At 35.6% G+C, this 13332-nt stretch overlaps 1 protein-coding gene across 5 annotated transcripts in view; it reads left to right on the top strand.

Annotated features, from left to right (window-relative positions):
* PRKD1 (protein kinase D1) overlaps positions 1-13332 on the top strand; it is a 114655-nt gene that overhangs the window by 90230 nt on the left and 11093 nt on the right. For all 5 annotated transcript variants that reach the window (NM_001397204.1, NM_001397203.1, NM_001397205.1 and 2 more), the window contains 6 exons: positions 1689-1899; positions 3434-3511; positions 7241-7445; positions 9499-9622; positions 10417-10494; positions 11324-11603. In NM_001397204.1, coding sequence (NP_001384133.1) covers positions 1689-1899; positions 3434-3511; positions 7241-7445; positions 9499-9622; positions 10417-10494; positions 11324-11603 — 976 coding nt within the window. The remainder of the gene's footprint in view (positions 1-1688; positions 1900-3433; positions 3512-7240; positions 7446-9498; positions 9623-10416; positions 10495-11323; positions 11604-13332) is intronic.

Genomic DNA, 13332 nt, shown 5'->3' with positions numbered 1-13332 from the left:
CCTGGAGGCATTCAAGGCCAGGCTGGATGTGTCTCTGGGCAGCCTGGTCTTTGAGGTCCTTTTCAACCCAGGCCATTCTATGATTCTCTGAGTATTACTAACTGATCAATAATAAACAATTTTAATCCTAAACTGAAGTTAGTTTGTCATATGTATGGGTGCTCTACAGAGCCTAGAGATGTAAAGCTCAGGAAGGAAGTAAGCATATAACATCAAAGCATGAACTTCTACATTTTCTGTTATTATATGTGGTGAAGAAAAGACAGATGCTTTCCTACACTTATTTCAAACTAGCTCGTTTATGGTGAATATGTGCACGTGGCTCATACGATGTATTTTGCATATTTCTCTTTGACTGACAGTCCTGCGTTTATACACTGAATAAGTGTGAAGCTGGCATTGTTGTCAGTTAGTAGGGAAACTAATGTTCAACAAATCTATTACATATGTTTCTTTGGAAAGAGATAGTTATGCAGTATAGCCAAGAGAAAAGAAATCGGTCTTTACAGTAAGAAACCTATCTGGTTTTTATAAGAATTATCTTTCTGTTTCTATGGCAAATACACTGTGAAGGCAAGGCTAGAACTCCTCAGGTTTGCCTACCTCCAGAATGGCATACTAATCTCCCCTTGCTCCAAAATTCTCAGACAGAAGCATACAGAAATTGACTTTTATATTTTGGTGAGCAGGAAATAATAATTGGTCTCTAAGGATGCCAGTTTTCCTGTAACATTGTTAATTTGAAGCAAAATAGTTTTCCAAGTTAGGCCAATCTAAAGTTTCAGCTACTGCAGCCTTTGACTAGTGGAGACCAAACAGAGAATGACTCACTTCAGTTACCAGAATATTTGTGGATGACAGCAAAAAGATGCTGAGTTTTAAAATATTAAGCTGCATCTTGTTACTGTATTTTTCTTTTCCATGTTAACTGTGGGTGTAGTTTGTTCCTCAATGGCAGTTTTTAGGTTAGGCAGTATTCAGAGTCCATAATTTTCTGCGTTATTTACCATATTTACATCTAAATGTATTTAGCAGAAAAATAAGGTAACTTATTTCTTTCAAGAATTTTTTAAATTCTATTCCTTAGACAAAGTGTGTCTCAATTCACGTGTATTTATAGAGAGAAATATAAGTATCTGTTCTGATTTTTAGTGCATAATCTGAATGTGGTAAAGTTGGCAATAACAAAAATTATAAATAAAAGGGATGGAAGATACTGATCTAGTTTTTATCAAAAATCTGCATGTGCGTAGATCAAGATAACAATTTCCGTAACGTTTGTACAAAAGTAGTTTTTCAAAGTTACTTTTGTATAAAACAGGAAAGAGGAGAGGAGGAAAAATGGCACTTGTTTTACTGAAAACGAAAGATGCTTTTCTGAGAAATTTTTAATGAATCTTTTCATTTTGATAAAAATCTATTTTTAAATTGAAAAACAACAACAACAACACAGGTTTATCCACACTGTGAAATGTATGACCCTAGTGTTAGCAAGCATATTATTTGATACCATTCTAAATTTTTAAAAGCTATCTCAGACAGGAGTATGTTGCATATTCTGTTAGTGTTTAAAAGCAATGTAACTGCTTTTTTTGACAGATAACTTAATATTCTTGAGGCATATGTATGACATTCTATTAAAAATAAATAATTATTTTTTTTCAAATGTCCGTTTATGTATTTCACAGCAAAAAACACCATCAGAATCATTCACTGGGAGAGAGAAGAGATCAAATTCACAATCCTACATTGGGCGACCTATTCAGCTTGACAAGATCCTACTTTCTAAGGTTAAAGTGCCTCACACATTTGTCATCCACTCTTACACACGGCCAACCGTTTGTCAGTACTGTAAGAAGCTTCTCAAAGGGCTTTTTAGACAGGGTTTGCAGTGTAAAGGTAAGTAAACTTTCTTTAGGTATGTAAAAGCTAAGCATAATAAAATTAGTAAATTAACATTTGAGTAACTGATATGTAGGTTTACTCAGGATTTCTTTACCAGAGTGTCCATATGTAGTCACATGAGCAATTACATTGGATTTAGCTGGGATCAGAATTGCAGTAGTTCTACAAGAGCTGGCTGCATGCTATTTATTATTACTCGGTGGTATAGCTGAGGTACCTCACATCTTTGTCACTAACATGTAGATTATTTTATGTTTGTCACTAGCTGATAGTGTGCTCATGGGCAGTTACACATAGTTAACACATAGAACCATATTCTTAATCTTCACTGTTCTCAATCTGCAAGTTTTTGTGCTTGAATTGTAGCATGTACATTCATTTCAGTGGTTAGAGGTTTGGGGGGAATTCTAATGGAAGTAAAACAAAAAGATCTTATATGAGAATTAAAAAAAAAAAAAAAAAGCTTTTTCAATGAATTCTGACTCATGTCCTCTCAGGACTCATGGAATTGTACCTTGGCAGGTGCCAAAGTGAATCGGGCCATTTGGAATATAGCCTAGACTACTGGCTCACCTTAACCAACTAGAGTGCCCATAAATACTTTGGGTTGCTTCCTTGAAGTAATACTCCACAAAAATGTTGCATTCATTCAAGTAATTCTGATGTGATTTAACTCTAGCAAAATCTGTATAAAGATATCACCTGTTTTGGTTCATTTTGAATCTCAGTTACAAGCATATGTTAACTTGATTTTAAAAAAAAATATTTGCCTACAGTTTGGCACTGCAATACCTCAGTTGGTTTTCGAATCAATCTGAAGTTAAATAATTACAAGGATATAGACATCGCTAGTATATTTCTTCCTTCCTGACTTTGCTTTTCCAGCTCCTTTAATAAATTACAACTCTTAGTTTAAGTAAAATGTGTTCCATAAGCCAAAAGAAAACAATTGAAATGACATCTAATAAAGTGCCATTTACAGATGTGAAGAAAGTAGAAGTAGACAGTAGTAAAAATATCTGGGAATGAGAGAAGTAGTGAAGAAGCGCTTAACTTAAAACTGTCTAGAAATTGCTTGGTGATGCAAAGAGCAAGTATTTCTCATGTAAAATTGCTAGCTAAGGTTCTGCTGCTTCAGTTTTCTTTGGTGTTTGATATGTAGTCAGACATCTAAGCTGAAGTGGATGTGCTGCAGCCTGATCTGCTTCCTGTAGTAAAAAAGCAGCTCTGTTTTTTCAGCCAAGTGCACGAGTCTCCAGCTTGCTCCCCAAGATAGGTGTAGTGCACTCCTCCCATTGCTTTCTGTACTACTTTCTTTCCCTGTGGGAAGCTGGTGGTGTGTTCATCCTGTCTGCTGTACTGGCAAATGGCATCTGGCCAGGCTACTGCTCTCTGATCATGTTAAGTTAACTTTGTGCTAGTGAAATGATTGAGCTTGACAGTTAAAGGTTGGATAGCAGGAAAAAGAAATGAAACTGTGGCAATGAAAAAGAGAAATAATTATATTGTGTTCCTTTTCTCTTGCCAGACTGTAGGTTCAATTGTCACAAACGCTGTGCTCCTAAAGTACCAAATAACTGCCTGGGGGAAGTTGCCATTAATGGAGGTAAGTTATTTTAACAATTGTTTCCGTCACTGTTTAAACCACCAGTTAGATAACAGAGAAGTGTAAAGCCTATATGTACAGAGACATCTTTTTCTACTGCTTGGGAGTAGCCTTTCCTCTGAGACATTTCTGTTGTGTATTGAAGATGAGGTGTGGGAGGAACCATATAAACAATTCATACATTATCATTTTGGAGTACAGATCTTCAAAATACACAGTGCTGAAAGGCAGGCTTAGCCATGCCACGGGGGTGGCTTCAGCAGCAAAACTTCTGGGTGATCATTGCTCACAGAATGCCAAAGTAAATTGAAAAGCCAGTTGCGTGAGAAGTAGGCTTTCACGCAGTAGATAAAAACACAAAATTAATTTTTAATTTGAGAAGGGAAGAAGTGTTTGTTTTAGGATAATCTTCCAGAGAAGGAATTGTATACTGGGAGAACTGGGAAGGCCAGTAGGGATAAAACTAATCGTATCAGTTGCCAGAACTGAAAGCTTGATTATCTGCAGAATTTCCCATACATGTGCTGTCAGTTTTGTGTCAAGTATAGAAACGTAAGGCTATGCTTGACAGACGGTATTGGAGAAAAAAAGGGTAGTTGTAGATGAGTTGTTGATTGCCTTGAAAATATCACTTTTCTACATGATAAAGGAATAAGAAGTGTGGTAAAGTGTTCAGTGTCTAATGCTTATTACCATACTGTCAGCCTAAACTGCATCTGAGGTTAAGAAGTTATTGCTTTATTAGATATCCTTTTTCAAATTTTAAATCAATGATTTTCTTTATTGAAAAGGTACCAATAATACCAAAATCAAAAGTGTTAAGTAATTACTTATATTTGTGTGACTGTATTACTGCAAAGTTTTTCTGTTTAATGGCAATTAACATAGGCAAAAACATTTTAGATGCTGAATATCCTGACTTTTGAGAAGACTGATGTGGTACTCCTAGTGCCTATCCACTGTGGTACACCTCAAACTTAGCTCTTGGAGTCTCCAGTATTTTTTAATACTACATAGAATCACATGGGTTGGAAGGGACTTCAAGACACCATTGAGTCCAACCCCTCTGCTAAAGCAGGTGCCCTACAATGGGTCACACAGGTAGGCATCCAGAGGGATCTTGAATATCTTCATAGAAGGACACTCCACAACATCTCTGGGCAACCTGTTCCAGTGCTCCATCACACTTACTGTAAAGAAGTTCTTCCACATGTTAGTATGGAGCTTAAACTTACACCTCTTGTACCTCTCTTAACCATTACTTGTCCCATAACATAACTGTTTCTTCAGAAGTGCAAGAACTGGTGCTTATGGAAGGGGGTAGACTTGCTTTCAAATCCAAAAGCTAAAAATATGCCATGATGTGCTAAGCTCATCGATAACAGCATGGAGTTTTCCCTGTAGAAATCTTGAGTAAGTTAAAAAAAAAAATCCTTTTTATGCATATTCCAATCTTATATACATCTTCCTTTTTTAACTTTGCAAATGGTTGTGAGCAAAGATTTTCAGAGTCAGAGAAATTCACTGTCTGCTTACAGATGATAAAATTTCTACTGCATACATTTTAGGTGCAATTTTAGAGGGCAGTGCAAAATAGGATTGATCAAAAGTGTTAAGAGAAGGTGGAAAAGCAAGACTTATTTCTGGACAGCTAGACTAAATGAACAAAATTTGCATTTGTTTCTATATCACTCCTTTGATTTCGCACTTTTTGTCTCAGACCGCTGTACTTCATTCCTTCAGCGTAATCTTTATCCCCTCCATGCCTTTGCCTGACAAGTAACATACTGTTTTTTGTTTGCTTGCCTCCTACCATGAATCTGACGGCAGACTGATGAGATGTAACTCTGAGGAAAAACTGAGTGAGGAAAGCTTATACAAAGCCACTTGGGGTGAAAGTGCTTACTCCATGCGGTATTTTAGAAAGTGTTAAACTTCTTTTTATGCAACTCTGCAGAATTTGTTCTTAGGTCCTTGGAGCTCTCCATCTTAAAATTTCTAGAACTTGGCTTTTTCCCACCAAACAATATCCATAAAATAGTATCCATAGCATCATAGTGTAACTCTTAATTTTGTGTCTAAATGACTGACATGTGGTCCTTAGAATTTTCATAGGCAATTTCATCGTGGTGTCTCATTTCTATTCTTACAGAAATTTGGTTCACATTAATTTCCATCTTAATAAATAAAATACAGTATCTGCCACTCTTTCCATCTGCTGTGTGATGCATCTTCCCCAAAATAGTAAGTGAAGGAAGAGATGAAGCAATAAAATTTCAAGCATGGTCTCATTAATATACACATTAAACACTAAATGTGGGAGGATATTTTTAACTGGCTGTGAGTTTATTAAAAAATAGAGATAAAAGCCATGTTTTATGAATAGCAAAAAGAGCGTCCTGAACTGTGAAGTATCATTCATGACTGGATGACTGTTTCAGCTGGAAATGAAGTACAGTGTATTTCTTAGTCATACATCAGTAACTTATATGTAAACATTTGAAAACTAGGGTGTATGGAAGCAAATGTTTCAGACATACACTTTCAATTCCAGTGAAATACCATCAGTTCAAAACATTTTTCCAGCAGCCATCTCAGTGTTCTTATTGTTTTAGAGCATCCTCTATGTTGCCTGTCAAGAGCTTTCCTTCACAAAATTTGGTGAAAATTTCTTAATGAGAACATTCAATATCTTCCATGTGATTTGACTTTGCATAAAAGTGCTGTCCATGGGTCTCTGAGTGGGTCCTGAAACAGTGCAAACTACCTAGAAAAGTTAATGCTTTTATATCTGACAGAATTTATAATTTTGACTTTTTTCATTTTTTTTATTGTTGATTTTTTGTTTTTTTTTCTTTTTTTGTAATTAAGCCTTTAGCTAAGTATTTTTTTTCTCTTTTTCAGTCTTCCAGATTAATCCATTTGCAAGCAATACTACAGTAAAAAGTTGTTTCTTTGATCTTGCCTTTGCAAATCTAATAATAAATGAGAAAGTTTAACATTATGTGAATATAAACTTAAACAGTCTGTTTATACTCTTTATACTACGCACTGTGAGTTAAAACATCATCTTTTTTTCAGTACTATATTACACAGAGCTATTTTATATTAATTAAATATTTCCTTCTTAAAGGCAGGGAATGTTATTTTATTAGAATGGATTACTGTGCCATATTGTACAGCCTTCATGGGGAGCACTGGTGCAAAGGAAATATATCTTCTGCCCCAATAAATAATTCACATTATAAATAATCATCTTGGGAGTTATTTCATCATCATGTCATCATCATATTACAACATCTTTAGTTTTGAAATTTTTGCTCTGCTAGCATCAGTTTGCAGCTGTAGCCTGCCAACAGCCATCAAGTCAGTGCATAACATTCAGGCTGCATAGAAAATCTGCCAGAAGATCTCAGAAATAAAACTCATGGGTAGAGAATGTTTGAATAGAAGTCTATGGATAAGAAATTCTGCCTTGACTTTGGCAGTTTTTTAGTAGAAAGTTGTAATTCTGAAAATACTCCAGCTTAATGTGTTTCCAGTTTTCTGTAGTGATTTTCCAGATGGCTGATTAAAGACCACCTTCACCATTACACACTGAATATACAGAGACCCAGGCAGTAAAATTCTAAAGAGAACCTGGGTTTTTCTGAAGCTCAAAATGTGTTAGGATGTTGTGGTTGAAGTATTGTATGTGTTCAGATAATAATTCAAGAAATAATATTTCAGATCTCCTTAGTCCTGGGGCTGAGTCTGATGTGGTCATGGAAGAAGGGAGTGACGACAATGACAGTGAAAGAAACAGCAGTTTTATAGATGACATGGAAGAATCTATAGCTCATGACTCTGAGATATCAATGACGGGATGCCACAGTGACAGTGGGGAAATGCAGGATCCTGATCCAGATCATGATGAGTCTAACAGGATGATCAGGTGAACCTTCCATCTTCTTTTATATTTATTTGTTATATCATACCTAAGACTCGAGTAGAAATCTAAATGGATTGCATTCTCACTCATTCAGGATGGAGAGAGTTAGTGATATGTGACGGTTCTGAAATTATGAGGAGATTATTTCATGCACTAGAATTTTAAAATGAATTTAAACATTATTGTCAAGTTGAAATTTCATCTGAAAAACTGTTGTTTTTTTTTTTTTTAACATATCTGCTCTTTTCAGAAAATTATGTTGTGAAACTTCATTTGTAAATGAGCAATAGGGAGAAGTTTTTAAAATTTATTTACTTTCCCAAGCATTTTTCCCCAACTGGAATACTTGGCTATATATATGAAAGCCAAACAAAACAAAACAAGGCCTGTGCAATTGACTATGATATAATTGGCTTTAGATGTATTGTTTGCATTTTCAGATATCTTCAGAAAGAAGAAATTCTTAACAAACTATGAGTTTCAAGAAAATTACAAAATGAATCAGTATTTTGAAATGACTTGAAATGAGAAGGAAAATGGGAATTGAATTGTGCAATTTATTGTAGAAATGTTTGAAGAGAAGAAAAAAATCATTATTCACTTATTAGAAGTAGAGAAAAAAAGTAGAGATTGATTCTGAGTGAACCAAAAATGTATTAAGGTCTTTTCAGCTCTTGTTTCTTTGGACCAAGGATTCTTTACTTTGAAGAAGAATTATAGGATATTTTTTCTAATTTCACTAATTACGTAAGTTGTAAAGAGCTAATAATGCTATTTGATGGAGCAAATTCTCAGCTACAAAATTCTATTTTTCAACATAATCACCACCCCTAGCTATGTATTTTTACCAATGATGAACAAGAGCCTGCAGACTTATAAAAACACTTTCCCACACGTTTAAAAATCTGCACCAGTGGAGGTGACCTGCTGATTCACAGCTGCTATGATCGTGTTGTTGCTAGGAAAATGTTGCCCACACAGTCCGTTTTTCATTGGCCTGAACAGATGGAAGTCAAAACTCTTCAATTCTGAACTATATGGTGGGTGTGGTAGGACAATCCAGCCAATACTGGCAGTATGTTCCATAGTCGTCAAAATGGCACAGGTGTAACAGAAGGAGAAAGGATGTCTTATTTTTTGGCCTGAGTCTGGAAGTTCAAGCCTTCAACTTAGATAGTTTTGTGATGTAGCAATCAAAGTTGATAGTTTATCTGGGTTCCAGGAAATCAAGAACAATCACACATTTCCTATCCCAAAAAATATTGCCGTCATTTTACCCTCTGAGGACAGCATCAAACTTTTTCTTTGATAGGGAATTCACATGTTGCCATTCCACCGACTGCCATTTTTACTTTGGCTCATAGTGGTAACACCATGTTTTGTCATCAGCAATGATGTGATCCAGGAGACTGTCACCTTCAGCCTTGAACTGATCCAGTAGATCCTGGCAAACTTGCGTAGGGTATTCTTTCTTTTCCTGTGTGTTAATAGGACCCACCTGGCACAACTTTGTGATATTCCAACATTGTTACTATTGTTTACAACACTGAAGCTGATATTCAGCTCTGTATACAGTTCCCTGGACATAATTGCCAATTTGCATGAATGAGCTGATCAAGATGCTCTTCATTTTGTCATGTGACAGCTGTACATGGCTGTCCAGAATGTGACTTGTTTCTCATGTTTCTGTTGCCACTGCTGAAATTCACCACTGACCATCTCACTGTGCTCATATCCACTGTTTAGTCTCCATAAACGTTCAGCAAGCGCTGATGAATGTGAATGGGTGTCTTTCTTTCTCATCATCTTAGCTATCTTGAGGAACATTTTGTGTATGTTGTGTATGTAAACTTTCTGTTGATCTCTGACTTTCTCCTGTTGTGGCATTACAGCTTTTTTTCCTTTCTACTCTCAAGATACTTGGACTGACAAAACAAAATAGTCTCTGGTCCAGGTCTGTTAGTGGCTATAAATATAAATGTGCATATAAAAGAAGTTTTTTCTATTTGTCTAAAATTGTCCTCTTTTAAAAAGCCTTTACTGATTTATTCTTAAGCCCTTCAACCAGCAACAATATTCCATTAATGAGAGTGGTACAGTCTGTGAAGCACACAAAAAGGAGAAGTAGCACGGTAATGAAAGAAGGTTGGATGGTTCACTATACCAGCAAGGACACACTGGTAAGAAATATTAAGGAAGACCTTACTCTGCATGCTATATAACAGCTCAGAATTAAAATCCTAATAGTATATTAATAATTTAAAGTCACTCACATATGGCATTTTTATATTTGCATTTCCTGTAGTCCTAAATCCATGGCAGTTCTTGTAAGAAAGTTATTCCACCATACCAGGAGACACTTAAAACACACAGTAGTATCTGAATCTGTCAGTTGCATTATCACAGGCCAAATATGAAGACATTCTGAAGGAAGTAAAAAAAAAATTAACACCTCTGAGGTTCTGGAAGGTATCTTTACCTTCCAGCTGCTGTTTCCTAGTTATCTTACTGTTAGGTGAGTTTAGACCTTTGTAAAAGAAAGATATCAGTAATAATAATTTAAAAAAGTTATTTTCATTCAGACCTGCAAAAGCAGGAATCAGAATGTCAGTATGTGGCCTACTAAAGTGAGCTACTACCAATAGAAAAAGAAAGTTGATTTATTTTACTAACACAACTGCTGAGTGTAACCTTGGGACTATGATGACATGTTAAACTTCCAAAACTTGGACTAGTTGAACAGAGCTACATTAGTACAATAAAAAGTGAACTGATAAAACTTTAACTCAAACATAAATGCCTTATAAAATTCTTGTAATAACAGATGAAATTTTATCCTTCCCAATTCATCCCTTCAGATGAAAACGTAAACTTTTGGAAATGATAAATTTGATAAAAGAACATTTATTTAATTTTCTTGAAATTTTTTTCTTGAAAATTGGTAGAAAGATTTTTCCCTTATTTTTCTTTTCAGAGAAAGCGACACTACTGGAGACTAGACAGCAAATGTATTACTCTTTTTCAAAATGATACTGGAAGTAAATATTATAAGGTAAGGAATATTTTTCAATTTCTTTTTCTGCTATCAAAAAGTAAGGACTCGAGTGAATTGCTGAATAAATACTAAAGCTGCCTGAATGATATAACTTGGAACTGTGTTTGTTTTCATTACCTAACCTGCATATGTGGGTATTGCATTTCACAAGCAAGTGTCAGATCAGAAAAGCGTTCACTAACAGTGACTGGTGAAATACATGTTATGCAAATGAAAAGTTTTTATATAGGGGCAATTCACTACCAGTGACAAATTTTGCCATGAAACTCATCTGACATTCTGTTGCTCATTTTATAAATTGTTTCCAAACAATAAGGTGTTGTACATATTATTTTAATTCTGTCCTTTGGACATTATGTTGTGATTTAAATTGTAAAACATTATTTTAATTCTTATATCCTTGTGCCTGAAGCAGTTAAACTCTTTATGATAATGGGAAACATTTCTTTCATGTGGCTTCCTCTCAGAGGAAGTTAATAAAATGTGTCCTTGAGTCTTATTCAAGATGAAACAACCACGCTCATGCCAATGTGAAATGTGGATTTGGAGTATATATTTATCATGCTTTTATTTACAGAGTTCTTTGCAAGTAAGTTTACAAATAAAATAATTAAATTTCCACTTGGTCTTGAAAAAAAACATCTGTTATTTTAATGTCAACAGGCCTCTGTGTCAAGGAGTTCCAGGTTACAAGACTTTTTTGTTTGTACAAGAAGCATGTGGATAAAAGCAAGAGCTAATATTATAAAGTAGTTAAATAAAATTCATGTCTTAGTTTTATATGTTGATAATCTTTACACAGAAAATATGTATTTTTTCATTTTAGGAAATTCCACTGTCTGAAATTTTCTCTCTGGAACCTGCAAAAACTTTCACTTTACTGCCTCAAGGAGCCAATCCTCATTGTTTTGAAATAAGCACAGCAAATATAGTTTATTATGTTGGAGAAAACATAGAAAACCTCTCAAGTGTTCCACTGAATAACGGTGTTCTCACTAGTGGTATTGGCATAGATGTGGCAAGAATGTGGGAGATGGCAATACAGCATGCCCTGATGCCTGTCATCCCTAAAGGGACATCAATGGGGTCGGGACCCAGCCTACACAGTAGGTTTATTTGTTTCCTCCATTTCAGATAAATACAGTCATTAACAAATGGCGTGGCTCAATCTTCTGCATGGAAATATTGCACAACTAGTAAAGGCTTATCAGCTGTCTGTATTTTAAAAGCCACAATTTTTCATGCATGTATTTCCAGTTAGTACTAGGTCACCTGTGTTAATATACAATGTGCAAATTTGATAGTGAGCAAATAGTTGTTCTACTCACAAGGCATCTCTTCCATATTTGTGTTGCTGACATGAATGATAACTTCCTTGTGGAGTGGCATGAAGTTTTCCGAGCTCCAGTTGAGAATTGATAGATGTTTCCCATCATTATTGTAATTATTGCTATATATCGCAGAAACATCCATTCACTCTTTAGGTCACTGCTGCATAGATTATATGCTTCTTTTCATCACTTTTGGTTGTACAATGGCTGCAAACGTTGTCCCATGATGAGATGAAATGAACTCAAGTGTAAAGAACAGATGTTCTGTTCACAGCGAGGCATGGATGCTACCCAGGACCAAAAGGGCTAAATATATCTTTGCCTCTGATTTATATACTTTTGTGTAATTCCCTACCAAAGCTAAAACACTGTGTAAATGAACATGAAGCTGATTTAAATCTTCTGAGGTACTGATAACAAAGTAGCGCAAACCAAACAGTTCACCACTACCAAGTATGTGCTGCTGTGGTTGCTTTGCTAATTGTACTTAGCCTACTCAGTGCAAAGCAAATTCAGATACGTCTACACAAACTGGATCAGACCTTGTGTTGCAACATAGATGTGCTTTAGCACTTGACATCTGGATGCTATTAATGCAGTGTGAAATACTAATGAGACAGCAAGCCCTTCAGGAGCTAAGTAACACAACAGGCTGTGGCATACATCTCCAGGCACAACAACTCACATATCAGAATAGATCATCTCTGTCTTTTTCTTTCTCGACTGTGTTCCTACATGAAATACTGCCAAATTCTTTATGTCATTCCAGTCATGTTAGTTGCCTGGTGCCCCTGGGTTGAGCCCAGTGTAGCTAAATGTATCAGCTAAAATGCTGGACTGGGAATGACAGCTCTCTTCTCCGCCTCCTCAGAAGTTTAAAATTTTGTTCTGTTAATTTGTGCTTCTCTGGGCAGCCTATGCCAGTACCTCACCACTCTCCTAGTGAAGAGTTCCTTTCTAATATCTAATCTAACTCTACACTCTTTTAATTTAAAGCTGTTACCCCTTGTTCTATCACTACACACCCTGATTCATCAGCTTTCTTGTAGGCCCCCTTTAAAGGGCCATGTTGATGTTATCTTTAATGCAAACACAAAGTAGCACATACATTTGAAAACAAATTAGCAATGCTAAAAATCCTATATGAAACCACAACATCCCATTCCAAAATGAATACTTTCCTAAGGAGAGGACAAGGGAATAAGTCATTTTGAGCAGAAATTACTTATGCTACTTTCTGCTTCTAGGAGAGGTGGAGATGGAAGTAGTGATTTTATGCAGTGTTTAATACAGGCTTTATAGAATAGAACACTGATTTCAATGAGGCTGAAATCCATACTAAGAAAATGAAAAGCTTGAGCAGGATTCTAAGCAGAGGTATGAGACAGAGTTATCATTGCTCCAAAGAAACCCCCAAAAATGACTTCTTTGTGTAGTGCAGTCAGCATTAAACTTATTCTCCAGTTTTACTAGCTCCTCCATTGATTTGTAAATCAAAAAGTTT

The sequence above is a fragment of the Gallus gallus genome, chromosome 5, assembly GCF_016699485.2.
Source record: "Gallus gallus isolate bGalGal1 chromosome 5, bGalGal1.mat.broiler.GRCg7b, whole genome shotgun sequence".
NCBI classification, from domain to species: Eukaryota; Metazoa; Chordata; class Aves; order Galliformes; family Phasianidae; genus Gallus; species Gallus gallus.
Note: the sequence above shows the minus strand (reverse complement) of the source record. Positions and strands in the feature narration are given on the sequence as shown.